General features: G+C 45.0%; 2 protein-coding genes across 3 annotated transcripts in view; both read right to left on the minus strand.

The window, feature by feature from the left end:
- The window catches only part of LOC144931700 (microtubule-actin cross-linking factor 1-like), a 244250-nt gene extending 232507 nt beyond the window's left edge, over window positions 1-11743 (minus strand). For both annotated transcript variants that reach the window (XM_078855898.1, XM_078855897.1), the window contains exon 1: window positions 11602-11743. In XM_078855898.1, coding sequence (XP_078712024.1) covers window positions 11602-11671 — 70 coding nt within the window. In that variant the 5' untranslated portion in view covers window positions 11672-11743. The remainder of the gene's footprint in view (window positions 1-11601) is intronic.
- LOC144931702 (uncharacterized) lies at window positions 11675-23985 on the minus strand. Its single transcript, XM_078855900.1, has 2 exons — window positions 23451-23985; window positions 11675-11836 (listed from the first exon to the last, which is right to left on the minus strand). Exons 1-2 carry the CDS (start codon window positions 23638-23640, stop codon window positions 11706-11708), a joined length of 321 nt encoding a protein of 106 aa, XP_078712026.1. The 5' UTR covers window positions 23641-23985; the 3' UTR covers window positions 11675-11705.
- Between the last annotated feature and the right edge of the window lie 740 nt (window positions 23986-24725).

Consider the following 24725-nt stretch of genomic DNA (forward strand, 5'->3'; position numbering starts at 1 on the left):
AACTCATCCCTCGTATATACAGTGCATATATAGTAAACATGTCCAGTATATTATTCAGTTGTCCAATGTGGTAGGGCAGTGGTGGCCAATTGTCATCTCCGGAGCTGCATGCGGCTCTTTCGAAGGGGGCATATCGTAGAACAAACACACTATCACAGTGGCAACGAATATTGAAATAAAGTTGCGTGATAAGCTGTTTTTGTGTGTCAAATCACGTTGATAGAAACCTATTTTTTAAATAATCACCTTGCAAATATTACAATCATAATGTTTGTGTGCGGACAAATAATATTTCTGTTCCTTGCTTCTTCCACTAAACTCATGTACATAGAAAGTGTGTGTAAGTCGATGTGTGTGTCTGTCTTTTTTCGCCCGGGCAACGCCGGGTTACTTACCGCTAGTATAATATATACACACTAGGCACTTTGCAGAACTCACGGGCACTTGTTGGCTCTTAGTCTGTTACATGTTGGCGACCCCTATGCTAGGGCATGATGGTGAGGGCAGTGGTTAGCAGGGCACACTTCAACCCTTTGCGTTTGATACCCAGCCACGGTGGCTTTCATCAGCGGGAAGCGACATCTGAATTGGTTCTGCGCCCCCACATTATCTAACTGGCACTCGCCAAACAACCACCAGGACCATAAGGTTTGGGAAGAGCTTCCATCCAGGAGTAGATTGGCAAAGGGCAGTGCATTATTAGTTTAACTGGAATATCCTTTTAGAAGGAATTATTGTTTGTTAAACATATGGTCAGCCTACACGACAAACTTAAGTGGCATGTAAAACTAAACAAATTTTTTTATGTTACCAGGTAAGGCCTGCTAAGCTATATAGCTCTTTTCAGAAGTGACCTGGCCACAAATGATAGCTCAACGAAGTGGCTCATCATGTGGAAATTTACAGCAGCGAAACACTAAATGCGTGTTGATTCTAAATGTGGAGAGAAAACCGGAGGACCCAGAGAAAGAGCCACGCGACCACGGGGAAAACACGCAAACTCCAAATATACAGGCGTCAGGGTCGGCATCGAACCCACGACCTCCTGTATACCAGGCGAGGTAGCTAACATCTCCTAGCCACCGTGGCGCCCCATGTAACAACACCGTCAGCCAGCCGTGCTACCGGTTATTGAGTGACGAGGCTATTTGGACACATTTTGTGCACATTTAAAAACGCACACAGGGCAACAATAGACAGGATTGGCAGGCACTTCCTTTGTGTACTGTTGGCCAGCATTTTCACGTAGAGCAAGCACCTTGAGTTGATGAAGACATTGTCCTCATTTACATCACGTGCTTCTGTCACCCTCATGCATTCACTACAATCGCACCGGGCAGTAGCGTAGGAGATAATTTTGCCAGGCAAGTTATCGACTACGTGCCGATGTTACCATGACTATACCTTGCATGAGCAAATCGTGACTATGATGTAAAGGGAAAGTGTCCTAATTGATTAAGATATTGTTCTCACCTATCAGTCAGACGTTTGTTTATACTTTAGCCCTGTTTCAGCATTATGTGAAAATAGAGCATATTTCGTTTTAAAGACATGGTAATGTAGAACTCGATTAAATGTCAAACAAATTCCAAAACAAGATAACTTACGTTTCATTTCAATGTTAATGCCAGCTAAAACCCAACAGCGTAATGACACCACCATATATTTTTTAAATCTCTTAACACCTTTCGGCAGAATGATTCAGCTGTGCAAACCAAACACCACTTAACTATAAGACTGGACAATGAGAAATTACAATCTCGGCAATGGGATTCGTGTTGCGAGACAAACCAGTCAGCGCAGTCCTCTCCAGGGCCACGATCCAAGGCTCGGCCACAAAGCACACTGACAGAGAGCCCTCACATTAACACGACTGCCGCTTGCTTGGGTTACACGAGGGCCTGCATGCTTGTGCCCCCCCCTCTCCCCGCCCCTCACGTGTTTGGCACATGCCATTCTTATTATAATGTCGCAGCGCTTTGCTGGCAATTGGAGGCATAACGCGTGCAGCTACATAGCAAACACTTCCCAAAGTCAAACACACACACAAAAAGAGTTCTGGCTCCAGGAATCTTGAGCACATCAGCAGCAGCGACGGTGGCTTTATGGCCGAGGGGTTAAAATGTTTGCCACTAAATGAACGTGTGGGGAGGCCGATAGTTGGCTTCGCACAGCTTCCCAGCAATGTGGGGGCATTGCTAAAATGCGCAAGTCTTCCGTATGATGGCTATTAAAGACCCTGTGACATCATCCACGAGCATATGCAAATTGTGCGCCAGATCGCGCTCTCGCCAAATTTGGCAAAATATAAAGTCAAACTGGAGATGACTAAATTTTGATTTAAAGCTTTCGTGACTGCAGGGATTCATATACTTTACCGAAAGAACCAAGAATATGGAGATGACTAATTATAAACATACAACTCTTGAGCCCCGTTGGGATTCGACATCGATTACAATGAGGCAAAACATCTCATGGCAACTGCCCAAACATAAATCTTCACAAAACCTCAAAACACTTGCACTTGCCACCATCAGCTGCTTGCACAACAGCTGATACAGGACAGTACTCGTATTGAAGACTCCAATGCTGAGTTACTGCCACCGCCTCCTCCTCTACTGCTGCACGATGCAGAGAACAAATCCTCAAAGGGGTAAATCACTCCACCCCCTGTCTTGGATGTGCTCTCACTCTTGCTCCATATCTTCTGCCTCGGCTATCGCGTGGATTCCGCCATCGTCCCCTCCGGCAACAGGTCAAAATCAATGAACGTGGCGTTATCGCCATGAGAACAACGCCCTGCATATACGAGTGTGTTTCCATGGCACCTCGTAAGCACCGACACAAATAGACACCGATTAATGTCCCCAAACCCATCAACATTTTTATTTTTTTGTTTATCCACTGCTGGTTGAAAAGAATACCGCGTCAGCATCATTTCCCTTGGTGCTGTTTTGTCGTCCTCGTCATCCATCATTGTGTGACATATCCCTTTATCTCACCAATCGATCTTCTTTGAGGTTGTCCCCTCGGAAGCATTCCCTTTCTTGGCTTCCACTCCATCAATTTTGTCCTTAGCGTTCCCCAACCCACGTATCACAGCCCTGCACTAGCCCACTTTTAGTTCCGATAATTAGTGCTAAACCTCTCCTTTGTGCGTGTGTGTAGGGGGTGTTTTCTGTCATATCTCATATATGTCAATAATGTAGAAAAAAAACAAGCCAGTTCACACACTTTAAATATCTTAAAAACAAGAGGCCGACCAAACCCAGCGATGCACCTTCCACTTCAACTACAGTTTAGCAAATCAACAGGATCATTATATAGAAGTGGGGAATAAGATTACTGGATGCTCAATGTCTTAGTTTGCTTAGTGGGCACGCATTGTACATTATACATACGACTATGGGTGAGCAGCGTGGATTAACCAGTGACCGCTTGGGCTCACCGACTTCTCAGTAGCTCATAAGGAACATCGTGCCTCGACCTAAACGCATACTGCCTCGCAAGGTCTGCCATAGCAACACAGTATGAGGCTTGGAGTGTTCTCTCTAAGGGTGCGATGAGCAATGTTCCTTTACAGCCACTGCAATGAGGCTGTAAAGGAAAGCGACAAACAACTCTCAAATGTATGTGGCGCCGTAACTTATAAAATGTACTCTTTGGTTCTTTCGGTAAAGTCACGTATGAAGTGAAAATAATAAATTAAATAATAGCAAACGACGTTTCGATTGCAAAACAAGCAATCAACATCAGAAATAGAAAACAAACCTAGTAAACTTAGAAATATAATGCAATACAACACAGAGAGTCGGCTAACATAACAGTCAACACCCTACCTGGTTGATTACGTTCTTCCAGAGAATGCTAAATTTGAGAGAGATAAAATACAGAATCGGAGACATATAGACAGACATATAAGGAGAGAGAGATAACACAGAGACACATACATAGGCACCAGGATATGATGAGAAGACGTTAATTAGGAGATGTTTTTTTTGTGGTAGAATTCACTATTTCTTCACAAAGTGGCTAAATCGTTTTGAGATAATTGTGCAATGCGTCACGTAAGGGTATACGTTCATAAAAAAAAAAACTGTTTGTGACATTCGTCTGCAAGGAGAGAAATTTCTGCTTGCAAAAGAGAATGCTACGTGCCACACAGATGTGTCATTACCCACAAGACACGGCAGAGATGATGGTGTGGGACTGCCACGTAGCTGCAACTATTAACTGAGGTCTCACTCCCTGGGACGTTTTACCACCGCCCCATACAAAACTATTTGCATGAGGGTCAACTTGTACAGGCTGAATTCTCGACCTAAACTTTCGGTGACCTAGTCGAGGAGCAAGAATGGCAGAGGAGAGAGAGAGGGCTGTGGAGGGATGTGTTACACACTACCAATCCTCTGGATAGAGGACAACACTAAACAAAGATTGAATTATTTGATTTGAAACTTTCGTGACTGCAGGAATCCATACTCTTTGGTTCTTTCGGTAAAGCGTTTTCCCACCTGATGACGGACGCTTGTGTTGCGTCCGAAACGTCGTGATTAATTTTTTTCCAACGTGACTTTACGAAAGAACCAAAGAGTATTGAATTATACTTCATAACACTAATACACGGAATTTGCATATTATATTGGCTTGGTTCTTTCTTCATTTGTATGTTGCTGCAGTGACAACAGAATTATACAGCAAAAAAAACTTAAAACATTCAGAAACACAATTTCTAGAAACACTTGAGCTGCCACGCACGGCTCCCTTTCAGTAGCCCGCAGACAAGCAATTGAAACAATCATAAAAAAAATCCAAGCAATCGTGAAATAAAACCACGAAAAATGTTTCCGTGAATATTTTGCCGATCATTCTGTTTATTCGCTGCTGTAAGGCATAAAAAGGGGGGGTTTGACTGCATGTGGCAAAGTGAATGTTTTTCGTTTCATCACAGTTGTCCTCAGGGCCAACCCTCGCTTGACAAACTGCCAATCAAAAATAGAGAAAGCGGCATAATGCAAATTAGTGTCACTGGTTTATCCAACACTTGCGCTCACTCCAAATGAAACACTCCAAATAAAAGAGTCACTGGCTGTGAAGAGACTTCTGGGTAAGGTGTCACTTCCCATGTAAAAATCAGAACTCCTGACAAAACATCACCGTGCCATGATAAGACGAGTACAATCCTGAACGCATTTGTCATTTCTTGCAAAAAAAAACATGTTTAATGCAGATAACTTGCTTGAGAAAGTTAATTTGCAAAAAACTGTGGGGGGTGTCGCACTTATGCAGCACCCACCATTTAATTAAGAGATACTTTTAATTGCAAAGTCTCCTACGGCGTAGTAAAGAGTTACTATTTAACATCCGACACATATATACATACTCTTCCGTTCTTTCGCTAAAGTCACGTAGGTAAAAAATGTAAATAAAAAATAATATATCACGACGTTTTGATCGCAACACAAGCGGTCGTCCTAAGGTGGAATTTTTTTTTTATCCAGCAATGGAACTGCTGAACCAGGAAAAAAATTCACCCGTAAAAACAAAGTTTTTCACTATAAATCCTTTATATTCGTGGCAGCTAGACTCCTCTCGTCCTCTGGCTTGAGATGGCTGCCACCTATGGGTCAGATGATTTCCTGCCACCATTAAGCAATTGGTAATTAAATATAAAAAAAAATCCTAAAAAGTGTAACATTTTGGGAAAAAAATTTCACGAAAATAAATTGTCACGCACAACGAGTCTGTGTGCAAAATGTCAGCTCGATTAGATCACGGGAAGTGGGTTAACGACCGAAAGATTTGCACGGTCGTAAGCAAGCAAGCAAGTGAACTTAATATAAAGGATTTAAAAAAACACACACACATACACATTTTCTTAGTGTATAATGGTCGTGATTTTGGACAGCAACGGAGAAGTGACCAAAGCGTATCTATTAAAATGTTAACACGATCCTTCAGTTCAGACCACACATCACGACGACGACCGGCGAATTGGTCTGCTCGTCGGGTGGTCCCTGCCCCGGCTCCCTTGAAAGTGGCGGAGGGAGAGCAAGCACATCTATTGTCGCCTTGGGGAGGTTTCCAACAAAAACCTACGCCCTCCAAAACTACCGGCTGAGAACTAAAATACAGCTGTTGTAATTAAAGTCAATCCCTAGAATTTCCTTGTTCGAAAAAAAAAGCCAAGCCGGTGGCTCGAGAGAATGGAAGTCAGCAGGGTGACGAATTGAACTCAAAATTCTGGTGGGGTCTTTTCTTCCGACTGACTCCCTCTCCCCTCTCTCCCACAGCCATCATGAGCCACAGCCCCCCCCCCCCCGCTAAAAGCCTCCTCTTCCTCCTCCTCCAAATAAAAAAAGAGAACATGGAAACACAGCCCTGGAAACCAGACGTAAAACATGGGAAAGGGGCCCTTCATCACAGCCGGCAAACACCTCCGCAGACAGCCACTCTGTTCACTGGCATTTCCCATAGCGTTGTCTCTTTATTATCTGTCCCGCGGGGGTCTCAATCTTCTGCCGACAGCAGTCATTGCCATAGGCCTCACCCTCACAATGAACGATGGCGTGGATTAAAGGTGTTTGTGTATCTGTGTGCATTGTTGTGTGTGCGGCATTTTCAAAAGCACCGCCGAATTCGCCATCGCTGCTGGTTCGTGACGTAATTTTAAATACATAGGCATATGTCGGGCGACATTTCAAACGTGTAAAGTGGTTCATGTACACTTTTTTTTTTATAATTCACAAATAGTGAGGAGGTACCAAAATGGAATTGATTTGAGTTTATTACAATGTTACAACGTTTAACAGTCATCCATGAATGTGATGTAAAAATAGTGCTGGAAAGTTCATAAATAGACAAACAGCATAACATGTCAAGAAACTAACTTCAATAAACTCTGTAACTATACAGTCCAATTCATACACTGGGACCTTTCATTACGAAGTGATAAGAACTCTGCCTAAAGTTAAATAAACCACAATCCATCACTCAGCCTTATTGTGAAGATGCAATGTCGCATCGTTTTCCAAACACAACACAGTGGTGAAACACCAACGGATAATTGTGTAGTTGACACTGCAATTATGATAATTGGGTTATTGTATGTACGTGAAACTTATTTCGCACTGTACATAGCCAATCGTGCCAATCAGGTGTGGATTACTACCAAATAATAAGACATCTAAACGGACAATGTTGCTACCCCAGGTGAAGCAAGGTTAACCTTTGTACTTCCCTTTTTGATACTCTTCAGTCAATCATTTGCATCATCGTGGATTACATCTCACCCAAATTGTGATGGTGCAAGGCCGATAATATGAAGACACTGCATCGTGAGCTTTCTAACCATTGTATAAATATTTTGCTGACAACAGAGCAATACAATGGACAGACAGTCCTCTCACGTGTACCCCGAGCGGTGACTTTTCACACCTGAAAGGCCTCCTAGCCTCTGGGACTAAACAAGGATTCCATCGGGGGAGGTCATAATCATCTGCTTGAAAACGCACTGTACACTGCATATACAAGCAAACTACATATAGTGGATGCAGTTGTAGCTGTTCTCATATTTCAAGTTTGAGATTGGAACTATCAACCAGTGGGTAAAATTGTGCATATTGTGAAATACATACATTACACGCGCGGGCACGTGTACGTATAATAGCTTATACAGCCGTTTGTCAATCCATTTCTGGATGAAGAGTTCCCCACATTGTCGGTCACAGGAATTGTTTGACCATACTTCACTGCACTGGTCAGAATGGGTTGGTGAGGTCGGGGTAGGGTGGCAGGACCAGTTCAGAACATCACTCGCCACTGATATTAGCCATGGCAAGGAATCAAAACTCGGGTATCCAGGGTACATAGTGCAGTGCCTCATTATAATCATCACGATCTGTGGACAGATAGCCCATAGATGTCCACTGCACATTTAGTCATTTGGTTCCACTTTCCTCTGTCCTGTGCCAATATGCTCAGGTCGGGCAACATCTTTCTGGCACCAATCTCTTCTGCCGTCAAGTAATTCTCTCTTTCCGGTTCCTTCCATTTTTCCGAACAGATTTATAATTTTCCTGTTGCTGTCCATCCTACATGTGTCCAAATAGTGTCAGTTTCCATTTCATCACTGCCTGTGCAAGGTCATCTTCTATGTGTTAGTGCGACGCACTAACACTGGCAGATGCACCACCTGTGCTGCCTACTGTGCGAACGTACTGACATGTATATATACAAAAAAAACTACACAATATAACCATACGGACTGTTGGAGCGAGTACTGCTCATGAGAACTTATTTCAGCTGGCACAGCGCATGAGGCGGTGGGGTCTGGACAGCACCATGCCTGGCCGCCTTTGTCTCACACATGTCGTACCAGGTATGGTAAGGCCGCATCAACCAAAGGGAAGGCCCAGGACGAGTTCGGATATTCACCGCTGATATTACCCGCGTCTAGGAACCGAACGCAGATTGGAAGGTCCGTGGCTCAGTGCGCGTGAGCAACTGCACCACCGTCAATTTTGGATATCACGAAAAACATGACATATTACAACGTGTATATTAAATCGTACGTATACAGAACTCGTATAACATATACAGTACAGCGCGTATAGGGCATTTGACACCAACCACCTGAAGGATAAAACCAAACTTAAGTCGGCCTTCTTAATCCGCTTAGAGGACAATTATAAAGCTCCTCCCAATGTTCTATAGCCACCCCAGCACCTAAGTTGCAGTTACAGCCAATCACAGAATGACATCACCTGCTCATACTCCACGTGTTTAACCGCTAGACTTGACGCGGACCGCAAATCCTCTAGAATCCTACCTAATGACTCAAACTCCTTGGCAAGGATCGCGTCACAAAAATGTAGAGCTGCCTTCCATATTAGGCACTTTCTGCTTTGGGTAAAGTGGCACGCCTAACGGCAGCAAGGGAGGAAACCGGCGAATGATCATAACACTAATATTGCTTTCCTGTCATCATTTTCAAATAATCGTACCTATGGCGATCTCGAGATGTGCACTGCGGTTGTTTTGGCCGCATTTCTCTGGATGTGCAAACGAGTGCCAAATTCATCTTCTTGGTTCTTTCGGTAAAGTCACTTAGAAGGGAAATAATAAAATAATAAAAATGAAACATAATAAAATAATTCTCACGACGTTTCGGCCACAACGCAAGCAGCCGAAACGTCGTGAGAATTATTTTATTATGTTTTATTTTTATTATTTCCCTTCTACTTGACTTTACCGAAAGAACCAAAAAGATGAATCCCTGCAGTCACGAAAGCTTAAAATCGAAATTTAGAGTGCCAAATTGTTTGTTTAGCTCCTCGGGCTGGGAGGTGGAATTTCATATATTGAGCAAGTATGATATCTGCACAATATTCCCCAAATCTGCCCCCTTGGGTTGCATCTCTATTGCATGAACCTTCTCATTCCTTTAGCCTGCACGTGTTGCATGGCTTCAGATGCAGGAGAAATGTAGCGACGTTCATCATAAAGCAATAATGTCAAACCTGTGTGAGTTGAACGTGACAAATTGCACCTTTTGCTATGTACACCAATAACATTCACGTACGATGCATTTCATCATTATCGTCACCAACCACGTTCAAGCCACTGCTGGATGAAGGCTTCTCCCCAGACCAATGCTATATTTCAGAGTTCTTGGATTTAACAATCTTCTCACCGCCTGCAAACGAGCCGATTCCATCGCTCCATCTCCTGGTGCAAGGTCATCGCGGATATTTTAAATGTCTTTGTTTGCTCATCTGTCATTACATTTCACCACTGGCCATCATCATTCCTTCTAGAGACCGTGTCTTGCCCAAGCCCACTTTGCTTTTTTTCCCCAATCAGAATTTTCTCTAAGCTACGCCTTTTCTATTACCCGTGTGTTTCTTTCTGTATCAGTGTAACTCCAAGCACGCATCTCACCATGCTTCTGGGTGCACTTATCCGGACCTCTGATGAGCGCAGTTAGCTACGTACGGTGCAAAAAAAGTTAAACACGCATACTTATCGGTCGTATTTCAATCGTTCTTGTTCATAGTCACGTTTCGTAGCCATGCCATAGAAGGGAGTGCACACACTTTGTTAGTTTTCATTATCAAGTTCAGCTAAAACGCATGACAGTGATTACTGTATTCGTATGTTCGGAGTATGGGAATGGAAAATTCTACCCCAAGTATTTCTGAGTGCGGGACTATTATATATATTTTTTAACTGCAGACTGTATATTCAATTCCCCAGCACAATCGAGAGGAGGCAGAGTTATAAACAATAAGGTGCACTAACAAAGTGGAGGAAACTGGGCTCGCATTTAAAGCTCAGCACAGATGTTGGCCAGGAAGAAAGGGGCACACTGCCCTGGATATGCAAAGCAGTGCCTTGGCTGTGTGTGAGCTTTTCATGATGGCAGGATGTCCTGGACTGCAAAACTGTAGGACTCGACTACAATGTACTAATTCTAGATTTGAAGCTTTCGTGACTGCAAGGATTCATATTCTTAGGTTTTTTCGGTAACGTCACGTAGGTAAAAAATAAAAATAAAATAAAAATCACGACGTTTCGGAGGCAACACAAGCTTCGGTCTTCAGGTGGAACCGTCACAGCACGATAGCTGTATCAAGTAAGAGAAATTCCAAGAAAACAATGTACTACACAACACAGCAAGGGAGTTGGTCCTAAATGGAACTCAGCAGTGATCGCATGCTGTGTACACTCTCATCCAGGTCTCACACTGCGCTGATTTGACTCGTAACGTGGAAACCTGTCCCAAACAAATGCTGCTGTACAACTGTTGGGTCAGAAGGTCCCACAGATAGGAGGCGGTGAACTTAAAACATTATACTTTCTTCAGTTGAATGTTAAATTGGCACTGTATACAACTTCGTATTACTATTTACACAGTTCCGTAGTTGAATAGTTGATAAATTTCACGTACAACACAGTGTACAGTAACCGGTATATACACAATTACAGTGTTTAAAAAAAATTACTGAGAGCGTAGAGTAAGTTAAAACAGTAGCAGCAGCATGCCTATACTGTAGTTGATTAATAATTACCATACACATTCCTTACAAAGTAACTTACATTCCCTTTACGATTGCTTCCGTTTCGTTTCAAAAGGAAGCTTCATGTCATCAATGTGACCACGCCAGTCAATTACATTCCACTTTATATGACAAAAAGGAGGAAATTATACATTTGTACCGCAGTACACACACGCACATCGATACAACAAGGCACACAGACACAATGCCATGTGTGACCACTGTAGTTTGTGTGTGCACACGTGTACACATACACACATCGATACAACAAGGCACAGTCACAATGCCATGTGTGACCGCTGTAGTTGTGTGTGTGTGTGTGCACACACACACACACGTGTGCACACACACACATCGATACAAGGCACAGACACAATTCCATGTGTGACTATCGTAGCCGTGTGTGCACACACGTGTAGACACACACACACAACCTCACCATCACTCCCACGACTAAACACCAGCCCGGTGAAGGAGGAAGAGCGGCAAATGAGAAATAACCAGCGGCGCCTTTCTGTACGACGACGCTGGTTTTCATTACCTTTGTATCTCCCCAGGACGTCCTCGTACGCCTGGATTCCTTGCCTCTCCTCGTCCGCGTGGAGAGCCATGGGCGCAGGCGCATGTGCATGCACTCCTCGTGAGTCACCCCAGCCGGGTTAATGATGATCGTGGCGGTGGTGATGATGATGATGAAGATGATGATGCCGCTCCAAACAGCGGTGCGTCCACCACCATACGCGCCTCCACAGTGGCGCTGTCCCGAGCAGCACCAGCTACGCGAGATGAACCACACAAGATGTGGTTGTGTGTGTGGTTGTGTGTGTGACCCCCACCACCACCACTCCTCCTACTCACTCCACAAAGCCTCCTCCTCCTCCCGTCTCTCTCGCTCTCTCGCTACCTGACTGCCCTGCCCACGCCAACCCGACTCTTTGCCGAGCTTCGCGTCCTCGACGGACCTCGGCTACTGCCCTAGGGGATGGGTGAGGGGAGGAGGTGATGGAGGTGATTGCTGATGATGAAGGAAGCAAGGGCGGCGAGCCGCTGTGTGGATTTTTTGGTGGAGCACCTCCTCCCCCCCGTAATAGCCGCAGCACACAAAGCGAAGCTTTTTCGTGGCGGAAACACACTCTGACTTGTGACGTCCTCTGCTGCCCTCTTCCGCATGCTTCTCTCTCTCCGCAGTGTGGATTCGTGATGGGGGTGGGTTTGTTTTGTGTGTGTTTGTGTCGGTGTGGTGCCTCTCCGAGGATTGAGAGCCCTGGGTTTTGATTGGAGGCTGTTTGGATTTCGTTTTGTTGATTCCTTGTCATCGGCAAGGAGTGCGGTTTTGGCCGACATCCGAATTCACGACTTGGTGGGGGATGCCTTTAGGCATTGTTGTGAACACTGATTGCGGGTTGTACACAGTAAGCGCACGCACACATTAATAGATCTATGTATAGTTATTATCATTACGTACAGCCTTTTGTCAATGCTGCGTAATCATGCCTTGTGGAGACGCTAATTTGGAGACGTGTAAGGTCATGGACACTAATTGCTACACTGCACGGAATATGCACGATGCTCGCATACCATCACGTGGTGCCACTGTTTTTAATTGTTATTTACAGCGCAGTATTGTGTCAGTTCACTGCTGGATGTGGACTTCTCTACACCGTACTCTTTGGTTTTTTCGGTAAAGTCACGTAGGTAAAACAAATAAATAAAAGAAAAATAATTTTTATTTAATTAATTTTTATTTAATTTTTTACCTACATGACTTTACCGAAAAACCCAAAGAGTATGGACCCTTGCAGTCACGAAAACTTTAAATCTACAATCTCTACATCGTGTCGGTAATGGGGGGGGGGGATTTAACCATACTTCACCACGCCGGTCAGTGTGGGTTTGGTGGCACGTAGGGATTTTGGTGGCACGTAGGGATTCGTGTGACTCGCCACGGATGGTTGATTGGCCGTGGCTGGGGATCGAACTCAGGTTCAGTTCAGTTTCAGTTATACAGGTAGGAACAACAGGTTGCACACTGCATACCAGGGATTATCTGTCTGTCGTGCATACTACAACCTCCAACACGACTACGATATCCAACACGGATCGCACGAATGCGCTGTCCAACCAAGTTCATACCTGCCCACTCCGAAGGAACGTGCTTAGGTATAGCCCTGTGAGCCATGCGGCTCTTGAATCGGGTGCAACCGCAACAAACAAAAACATGAACAAGAAAACATCTTAAAGTGACGACGCACAACAGAAGAATCCAGGAAAAACAGTAAAGTCTGACAGAAAAAGCACCGTATATCAACGCTGTGTGCAAAAATCCCAGTGGGATGCAAGTCAAACAATAACAACCATAAGACAATTTAGATTAAAGTCATCAGTCTAACTCTGTACTACAACAAACAAATATGGCTAAGCCAAAAGTTTTCGAAATCACCAAAATAAAGCTATAAAAACAATGTAACAGTGATCATAGGAACTGTGATTCAAATGTAACAATAAACGATATCCATAACATGTACGACCAAACTTTGCAACCATAGCTAGCAGCATGAGTCACTCCATAACAGCAGGAGGATCAGTAGGAGTATCAACATTTTTCAATGCACCTTTAAAGATCAGCACACTATAATCAAAACTCAAGATCATACTTTGCAGAGGTCATCCGGAGCGATACAGGATCATCGTGCAGTGCTCTCAATCTGCTGGCCACGCCACTGTTCCCCCATACGCAGAGCAAGCTGGACGTGCCAGTATTGTATGCACGTATTGCAGGTAACCGCAGTCAGTATGAGCTTTCGAAGGTCGCTTTTAGTAAACCGAGAAGCAAACTGGCTGATTAAAAAACAGATGTTTTATACTGTCACTCACCGCGAAAGAAATAACTCGACGTTTCGGCCAAATGGCCTCATTCAGTAAATACTGTGGTGGAGAGAATAAGACTACACGTCTGCGCAGGTATTTGTGCACACGTGTGCTACACGGTGCACAGATATGCGTACATCGGTGTAACACTATACCTACATGGTTGTGATACATGATCATCACTGGAATACCCGCGTGTATATATAGAGATACATGCAAACGTGACAGAAGAAAACAACCGGCATATACACGCCGATAGTGCAATGATAAGTGATGTAAAATACGTTGCTTTGCCAGCCAAAACATGATTACATTGGCGTTTGTTAAAAAAGAAATGAGTACATTCACAGGAATGGGATGCAAACCATTTCCTACAGAGTTTTAATCTCGGCCAGGGCTCACATGAGTGGCGAGTGATATCTGAACCAGTGCTGGACAACTTTCACAATTCCATTCTGACGATTGAAGTCTGATCAAACAGACCGACATCACGTGCTGAGGGGTTTCATCCAGCAGTGGATGGACAAAGGGCTGTAAGCATGATACAAAGACAAATATCCCCCGTATAGCCTCAACATAGGTTGGGGTAAGTGCTGCTAGCGAGCACCTACGAAGGCCAGCAAGACACACGGTGGGGGTTCATGGCCAACACTACACCCGGCCGCCTTTGTCTCCCTAGTGCAGTGTTCTTCATCGCAAGGCCCGCAGGCCACTGGCGGCTCCCAGTGGCCTTTAGTGCGGCCCCCCAACAAATACACAAAGTGTGAAAACATCACCACCCCTCATCGTCGTGCTGTCAACCCCCAATGGTGCAAATGTGTGTGGCGGCCCTCTCACTGATGATGTCTTATCGACGAAAGTGACCCCCCACCCCACCCCTCTGAAAATGAGTGAAGAACACTGCCTTGGTGGCAATGTTTACACATGGCACCAGGTACTCATTTGAGGCCGAGTCGACCTAGAAGAATTCCCAGGACTGGTTCAGATATTCGTCACTGCGGTCGTGAAATCGGGTCACCGAGCTAACCTCCGATTAGCACGGTTCGCTAACGTATGGTGCGAAAGAAGTTCAACATACATAACCACTGCGTCACCGCCCCCCATACACATGACCCACGTACACAAACTACCTTATGGAGTACATCCACAGGCTATGCGAGGTCACAGAATGCAACTTATTTTCGACACTTTAGGCTGCAATGAATAAGCACGCTGGAAGTGCAATAAACGTTGCACCTTGACATACCACATTTTACGGTGGTCAATATTCAGCTCTAAATTTAACGCTTGTGACGTTGTTGCATACTACACGGTGTTCAAACTATTTAATAGTCAAATATGGTGATACATATCCCAGTACAGTATACGGTTTTATGAAATATGTGTTTAATTGTTTGAAATAGGTTGGGGGGGGGGTTGCATTACTGGAAACCACATGGAAAATAAATAAAAAACTGTTACTGGTTTTGGGTATCGACATAAATATCGGAAATAAACTGAACATGTCTACCTGTTTACTGAGAAATTCTGGGAGCTAGAACCGTATAATAGTGCCAGAAGTTAACACAATGGTGCCAGAAGTTGAAACGATGGTGCAAGTTTCTTAAATCCCACCGCCTCTGTGGTGGGGTAAATTGTGGGTACGCTGACCTCTTCCAACATATCCTGAACAGAGCGGAAGAGTATTCCATATGCCCACTGAGTTTCCCTGGACCTTCCGAAAGCAGAGGCGTGAGCGTGTATGTATGTTGAACTTCTTTTGCACCATACACTTACCAACCGTGCTAATCGGAGGTGCGGGAAAGGACAACAGACTAAACAACAAGAGCAGTTCTCAAGAAATTAGTTTTCAATCTAGATTTAAAAGCACATAGCTCTAGTGACTTTCTCCAGTGCTGAACCTTTGCCATTTATTTATACAAATATATGTCCCCTTAGGCCTGTTGCCGTGCGATTTGAACGTTGTGCTAATGAGTGCATCATCTCTAAAAATGTCACTAAAACCTACTAATTTCGGTTCTGAGCTTTCTGAATCGTTAATCAATTCTGAAAGTTTGACGGTTATCATTGAACAACCGTAGAAAAACAAAGCATACCAGAAGACACAACTCGTTAGGTCTGCAAAAAAAAAACATGTTCACAAACCCCATTGCTGTACTGCCAATTCCTGGTCATCTGGCAGTCCAGCAGGTTATGTTGTTTTACAAACTGACTTGATACACTAACCTTCGCCTCCAAAGCGGGAGTTTAATGTATAATTCATGTCAGGTTAAAAATACCTCCATTTCATTTACACGTGACAAACTGTATGCTAACGCTGCTGCCAAAGAAATGGACATTATGACCGATTCACCTATAATGTGCCCAATCACGTCATACTCAAGAAGCTAAGCAGGTTCTTGCTTGGATAGTGCTCGGGGTTGTGAATACCAGTCACCACTAGAGGGCAGTGCAATTTTTTTTCCATTGTTCTTCTGCACCAAAGACAAAGATCCCCCGAATAGTCTTAACAGACTGTTGGGACAAGTGCTGTTAACGAGCACCTATGAAGGCCGGCACGGTACAAGAGGGTGACCAGCACTACGCCCGACCACCTGTATCTCCCGAGTAGCAATGTTTACACATCGCACCAGGTACTCAATTTGAGGCTGAGTGGACATAGGGGAGGTCCAGGACCAGTTCAGATAATCGTCACTGGTGTTGGCCGTGAGCAGGAATCGAACCCACCACACTACCGCTCTTCTGCACCAAAAGCGCAATGACCAGCACGGTGAAGTATGGTCACAAAACCCTCACTGCCTGAGTGACGTCGGGAGATAGTATCCATTATTCAGCAGTGGAGTGACAAACGGCCTACGTGTGTCCAGTATACATCCGCCAATTAATACTTTACACCTATCAGTAGTAACTGATTGGTGGTGCCATGTGGCAGCCAGATGGTACCCCAAATATGAAATCCTCATGCCACCGTCACAATAATAATCGCTGTCGGTAAAGCAGGACACCACGTTTGACAGTGCGGTCGTGAATGCTTGTGTCACATTTCCACGGGAGTAATTTGCTCACAATGCCCCCTTTCATGAAACAGTCCAAATGGCAACACTGAGATTACTTTGCTGCAATAAATTTCCACATGACACGCCACTTTGTCGAGCTATCATGTGTGGCCAGGTCGATTCTGAAAAAGAAGCTCATAGCTCAGTGGGCTTTGCCTGGTATTTGAATATATTTTTAAGTGACTTGTTTACCGTTCCTATACGTTGCGCTCCTATCTTGCTTTTTGTGCTGTTTGTTGTTGACCCGCCCCGACGGGACCTCTGTGAAAAATAGCTTCATAGCTCATCGGATTCCTCCAGTATAAATACGTATTGTGATTCTGATATAATTTTCTTATGTTTTTTTCGGTAAAGTCACGTAGGTAAAAATTTAAAATTAATAAAAGTAAAATTTAAATAAGACTCTTACTTGAAACAGCAATCGTGCTGTGACGGTTCCACCTGAAGACGGAAGCTTGTGTTGCCTCCGAAACGTCGTGATTTTTATTTTATTTTAATTTTACTTTTATTAATTTTAATTTTTTACCTACGTGACTTTACCGAAAAAACCTAAGAATATGAATCCTTGCAGTCACGAAAGCTTCAAATCTAGAATTCTGATATAATCCAAGGACAGGACACAAAGCGTGACTGTTTTTAACGCGTCTCTCTAGCGTCCCCACATGGACAGTTGTAAACTCCACGTGCTCATGGGATATCGAGGTGCCGGTTGGTGCCATCGTGCCTGTGAGCGACCTGGGCCTCTTATCGCTTTGTGGTTTAACATACATGGAAAGAAAAAAAACGCAGATAGAAAGCGAAGGTGCATATTTGATTATAACGGGTGTGTACTTGTAATCGCGGTAATGTGGGCCCCGTGCTGTGTGTACTGTGTGTACAGCTGCGTCTTTACAATGTCCAGCAGCGTCTCACCCACCCACCCAATGTTTTATATTGCTCAGTGATGTGTATAAAAAGCTAAACGGCAATGATACTCTGCTGAAATATCGATTATTTACCCAGGAAAGCGTCCGTTGTAAACGTATCCTATCGCATTGTGAGATAAGATGGCGAGTGTGTGATCAGATCACTCGCATTGCACCTGCTCTCGTCGGATCTCGGAAGCTTGGATGGGTTCAAGTTGAAAGGTTATTTTAAAAAACCAGGTGAGAACTCAAAGAGTCTAGGTAATCCCATTTGCGAGAGTGACCTGGGGCAGTCTGTCAGTAGAGGGCGATGATTGCGATGGTGCGTAATATGCAATCCCAATTAGACAAATTTGAAAATTTCAACGCACATGTAATCCCAATTGCGATGTAATGTTCGAATTTTTGCAACTTTGGACCTTGACGCCTGCACATAGTGGCCTATTCTTGCGAATGACTTCGGAGGATCGTCAACGTCCACTATGAAGCAGCATTAACCGGGGTGGCTGCTGGATTCGAACCGAACCCCCTGGAGAGTGGGACCCATGGTAGCGAGACCTTAACTACCTTGCCTGGTATGTAGGAAGTCGTGGGTTCGACCCCGACCCTTACGATGCCTGTATGTTTGGAGTTTGCATGTTCTCCCCGTGGGCGCGTGGATTTTTCTCCGGGTACTCCGGTTTTTTCCCTCCACATTTAGAAACGTGCGTTTACGAGTATTTGGCCGCTATAAATGTCCACGTGATAAGCAGCTTCGTTTAGCTATCTTCTGTGGCCAGGCCGCATCTGAAAAAGAGCTATATAGCTCAGTCAGCCTTACCTGGTAAGATAAAAAATTAGTTTTGGGCGGTGCTTGGATGGGTGACCATCATGCATACACAGGTGCTTTAGGCTGCTCCAGGGCTATAGTATCGACACGGAGCAGTGCAGCAAAAATAAATTATCTGTACTGTGCTATGCTCCAATGGCTATACTCTCCTCCTTCACCAACCCGCACTGGTGAAGTATGGTCAAATAACCCCCCCCCCCCATGACCCGCAATGGCATGGGGAGGTCCTCATCCAGCAGTGGAGTGACGAGAACGCTGCACGTGTACACTGCGAGGTACAAATATAATGTGCTTGTTTGCAATAACGTGGTTGTGTTAAATATGGCGTAAACAGCATTTTACATATTTCAAACCAAGATATAAATATATATTCCAGTATACAGTTTGTCCAATAATAATACTCCAATGTCAATTATCGATGAAGAAATCACTGAGTGTCAACATTCTTTTCGGGAGGGGACTGTGTTGGAATGTTAAGGCAACCCCATGATAAGTATTTACACTATGAGACATCTTCTTTACCAGTGGCAAAATATAGTAGTAGGTTTTTACCCTTTCAACTGGTACAAAAACTGACACCGTTATACAAGGCATCATGTTTGCAATAACCACAACACAAGCATTCAAAATGCAAACAAAAATAAACAACAGTGCATATCATTATCATCATCAGAGTTGTTTCTTTTTGTTTGCATTTTGACTGCTTGTGTTGTGGTTATTGCAAACATGATGCCTTGTATAAAGGTGTCAGTTTTTGTACCAGTTGAAAGGGTAAAAACCTACTACTATACCCATGATAAGTGTTTGGAATATTGGAGAACACTTAGTTCTAAAACACCGCCACCTCCTGTCCACCTCGTAGCCTCACGCCGACAAGACCTGGAAAACCCTGGTAGACAACCATCCCAGTGCTCGCCAGGTTGATGCTTGTTTGGCTTCTGAGATCTTGTGAAACTGCTCAGAGTGATCTGAGCCATTTGGTCACAGTACGTTTATCTATGACTATACTATGTGACATGTGAAGTGTATTCTGTTGTACGGTAGGGGGTTGGTCAGCAATGTTTGCGAGTTCATGCTGAGGCTGGTGAGCCAGTGGACGGCTTCAGGAGTGGCCTGATAAATATCTGAAACCAGCCTTTTGCCCGTCCAAGGACGGGTGCATTGCAGTAAATCTGAAACTTGCAAGCGAAAAGCAGACCGCGAGGTGCTATTCATTGCATCCATTCGAGTGCAATTTGTAAGGTCGCGGTGACACAGACCTATTTGATACTGGTAGGAACATCCTGGTTACACCAGCCCACAGGGGATTATTGTGTCCGTCGTGCAGGGAGGGGCTGGATGGGGAGGGAGGGGCTGGGTGGGGAGGGTGGGGAGGGTCTGGGTGGGGAGGGTAGGGCTGGGTGGGGGGTGGGAGGGGTGGGGCTGGGTGGGGAGGGGCTGGTCACCCCGTGGTGCCCTTATAAAACTCAAAGTTTGACCTACTCACGCCGGCTTGTGCCCGCCCTCACAGTCGGGAATATTTGCGGAATACACCACGCCGCCGTTGACCCTGGCCATTGACCGAGCAACCCAACGTTCCTACCAGCTCCTTCCGCAGGAATGTGTTAAGGTTATAATCCCTTGTTCATCATGACGTCCTTTTTACTTCGATGTCTCAATGGCGGAGATCACGTGATGTGAGGGTTCTGCCTTTGTGGTGAGGGTTGTAAGTTGACGCCGAGGAAGGGGGAGGAGGCGCCTCAGCCCCCCATGTGGAGTGACGTCACCCGCTAATTATTATGAATGGGGGGGGGGTGTCCATTTGGAGTACATCACCTTATCATCATTATTAATGAGGGGGGTTGTTCGATGTGGAGTCACGTCACCTGCTCATGATTATTAATGAGGGGTGAGGGTGCTCCATATGGAGTGACCTCACCTGCTCATGATTATTAATGAGGGGGGGGGGGTCCATGTGGAGGACGTAACCTGTTCATTATTATTAATGAGGGGGGCTGGTCGACGTGGAGTGACGTCACGAGCGTTGCACACAGACATTATTGGCTCATTATTGTAGGTAATAATAAGGGGGGGGGCTGGTCGATGTGGAGTGGGTGATTATAGTCGGTATGCGGCCGGCGAATAATCGAAAGCTCACAGCAGTGGCGTCACTTCGTGGTCTACACTGATTTTCAGAGAGGGGGCCACTTTCGCCAATACGACATCAGTGTGAGGGCCGCCACACATTCTAAATCATTGGTGTTTGACAGCACGGTGATGGGGGTGTTTTCACAGTTCTGTTTTGTTGGGGGTCGCACTAAAGGCCACCAGGGGCCTTGCAATGAAGAACACAGCTGTAGTGTGAGATTCCGGACTGAAGTCACACTCCGGCTTGGTCCTAATTGTCCATTACTTGCCGAATACCAGGTGCCACATATTTAAATAATCGTACATTTTGCTCATGGTGTCATGTATGAGACCACTTGACTCCTTCACATGCTATCTTATAGTTTGCGGTACAGGCCCATTGAATGTGTGGGCCACTAAATTGTTAATTTTGTTGGGAAGACAGCATCGTGTTCTGAATGAGGAAAAATTCTGGTGTAAACTACTGTAATGGAGGGGGGGTGGGGGGATTGCAGAGGCAGGCTCACAGCAAATTCCCATAAAAATCAGAGGCCAAAATGAAGTCATGCATTAAGATGACAAAGGATATCCCAGGATTAAGCATACGCCGTCATTTACCAAAGCTTCAAAAGTCCCTTTGCAATCGTTTTCCCGGAATGTGTGTTGTTGCTTCCAGGCTGTTGACTTTTACGGGCTATTGGGTTGTACAGTAGTACTTGGGATACATTATGAATTTGACGTTTTACGTGCCCTGAATTTTGCAGTCCACCAGGATGGGCACACACTGTATATGCGTGGGGGTTCACCAATCATTTATGACCAGCGGCGCTGAACAAAGGATGACATTGCAGGCATCATAAATTGCAGGTACAACTTTAGCAAGCAAATATTGAAGACGTGTACATTTTTAGTACTGTGCTAGTTTATGTATAACGTTGCGATGAAGAAATCTAATGGTTAAAGCACCAAAATGCAGTGCATTTAAATAGTATCAATTCATGATGTGCCATGATAAAAGTTTATAGGGAAAAAAATCAGTTTGACAATCAAATATTGAAGTGAAATAAAAATTTCCTAAAAAAATTTGCATTGCATTCACGCAGCAAACTAAGGATGTGGTAAAAAGTAAAGGTGCGGCCCTGGAATGTCTTGTTTATGGCATTGCTGGTGGAAGGACTTCAACGGGAGAGCCCTTCCTCGAGAAGGAATTTGGCCTACTCTTCCACTCTCGCCAGCCGTCTTGCAGGAGGTGGGAATACCCACACCTTGCCCCACCACACGTGACCTGCCGATTGCTTTAACTGGTAATGACCCATTTTTTTCATATTTCTGTGTAGACACGAGGATAATAAACGTGCCCACTGTTTTATCTGCCACGCCTGGAGATCGAACCCACGATCATCTACATGCTAACCATTATACAGCACCACGGGGGCAACTTATTGGATTCCTCCAGTATAAATAAACATTCTGATTTGCTAGGTGGCTTCAAATTGAACAAAGGGTTTCTTTTTTTTATCCAAAGTTTGTTTTGTGTACATATACACTAACAAACCCGTTATGTATCGTGCATTCAGTGCCAAGTTGAAGCCACTTTCGAGGATAAAAGGCGCTGTGAAGTTTAGAAAAACACGCGAACTGATGGGCGCTTGCCCTGAATGTCAAGCAGACAGACAACTTGTTTCCCCATGCAGACAATAGCAAACTGTATCTGTGGTTTGTACAAATAATGACTGTGAACATTGCGTTGACGAGCCTGTGTTCACGGCCACTGTTTATAAATTTGTCCACAAAAGGACATAGTTACGCTTCTACGATGCCATACATTTTAATTTTTTTTCCAAACGCGGTGTGTGGCGCTAACGTCAAATGATTTCGAATGTGCGTCCACAACGCCACAAAGTGTCCCACCGTGTGTAATGGACATTTAAAAACACTCTACCTAATTATACGATTAACCGAACATCGTTTTTGTGCGTGCGTGTGTTCAGAATACATTGTAATTTACATCATACAAATTATATTTAACCCAAATGCGTTCACAACCCATTACCCACCGAATCAATTCAGGGGGCGATATCATATCACCGTATAGGGCACACACATGACATATGATGATGTCCAGTGACTTCATGATCCACAACACATACACATTGTGAAGCAACTGTACACGTGACCACAAAGACAAAGATACCCCCCCCCCCATGTAGCCTTAACAGATTGTTGTGGCAAGTGATGTTGGCAAGCAGCACCTATGAAGACCGGGCATGACAGCACAAGTAGATGGGTGGCCAGCAAACCCATGCCCGCCCGCCTTTGTCTCCCCACCAGAGATGATTTCACACCACACCAGGTACTCATTCGAGGCTGATTCGACCCATAGGGGGCCCATGACCGGTTCAGATAATCGTAGTCTTACACACACACACGACCACACACACACGTGTGTGTGTACACACATGAACGGCGTTATAGACCAGACTGCACACATACCATGAGTGGAACGATGCTGAGACTTAGTGTGTGTGGTGGGATAGATTGAGTGAGAGAGCAAGAGAGATGGGGGTGTATGTGTGTGTGTATGTATGGGGGAGGAGGAGGGAAGAGATGGGAAGACCCCTTTTACCGGCAAGCCTTATCACAGCTCTGTCCGCAGGATCCAGCACCCCATCCGTGGCCACCTTCCTCTTCATGCGGTGGTGCCTGGGCAGGTTCCACGGCAGGGTGTCCCCGGCCGACAGCGACTGCGATCCCGACGCCTGGCCACTGCTGCTGCAGCTGCTACTGTCCTCATCCGACGAGTCGACCGTAGACATTGTCCTGCGAGGGTGGTGGTGGTGGTGTGTGTGTGTGGGGGGGTCTCTGTCAATTTAACAAGAGGCGGTGCCCGAAAGGACTCATCGACGGAGAGGTTAACGTGAAGCTCCCCACCACTGTGTGTGTGCGCTCACGGCTAGCCGACTTTGTCCCGTCTGAATGTCGAGATGTCTTCTTCCAACGCTGCTGCTGAAGCTGTAACGATTGGGCTACCCGCCCCTCCGTCTATGCGCGATGCGGATGATGTCTTCTGTGCATTGTGTGGAGGAGCAGCAGCAGCAGCAGCGGCAGGAGGAAGAGGAGGAGGCAGGAACGGCGTGCAGAGGGCTGCGTGATGAGACGCGCACTTCGCCACGCTGTGGTGCTGCGGGTGTAATGCACTCCGCTGGCAATGGGAGAGGGTGGGGGACATTCAGAGCAGATCACGGATATGCATACAGTAAAATATATTCACGTTTCGTGTATGCAATGTTACAATGATCTCTCTGTGTGTGGGTAGGTGGTGGTGGACAAGCCTGAGATCGAAACTAAAGGCAATGGATGTCCTAAGACATTCAGAGCAGATCACGGATATGCATACAGTAAAATATATTCACGTTTCGTTTATGCAATATTACAATGATCTGTGTGTGTGTGGGTAGGTGGTGGTGGTGGTGGACAAGTCTTAGATTGAAACTAAAGCCAATAGATGTCCTAAGACATTAAGAGCAGATCACGGGTATGCATACAGTAAAATATATTCACGTTTCGTGTATGCAATGTTACAATGATCTCTGTGTGTGTGGGTAGGTGGTGGTGGTGGACAAGCCTGAGATCGAAACTAAAGCCAATGGATGTCGTAAGACATTCAGAGCAGATCACGGATATGCATACAGTAAAATATATGCACGGTTTCGTGTATGCAATATTACAATGATCTGTGTGTGTAGGTGGTGGTGGTGGACAAGTCTTAGATCGAAACTAAAGCCAATGGATGTCCTAAGGTCAAGTGGGATGGATGCTTTCTATCCGTCGTGGATTGCTCTACTGTATGTGTTTGCCAGTCACAATTGCTGGTATGACATAAGGGCAGGAAATGCAAGGA

This window comes from Lampetra fluviatilis, chromosome 4 (assembly GCF_964198595.1).
Source record: "Lampetra fluviatilis chromosome 4, kcLamFluv1.1, whole genome shotgun sequence".
In the NCBI taxonomy this organism is placed as follows: Eukaryota; Metazoa; Chordata; class Hyperoartia; order Petromyzontiformes; family Petromyzontidae; genus Lampetra; species Lampetra fluviatilis.

Excerpts from the sequence above, each read along its gene's own strand:
- LOC144931702 (XM_078855900.1), bottom strand. The coding sequence starts at position 23,640 with ATGTCTACGGTCGACTCGTCGGATGAGGACAGTAGCAGCTGCAGCAGC. Across the intron at positions 11,837-23,450 it reads AGCTGTGATAAGGCTTGCCG|CTGGTGCTGCTCGGGACAGC; the intron begins GTAAAAGGGGTC and ends CATCTCGCGTAG.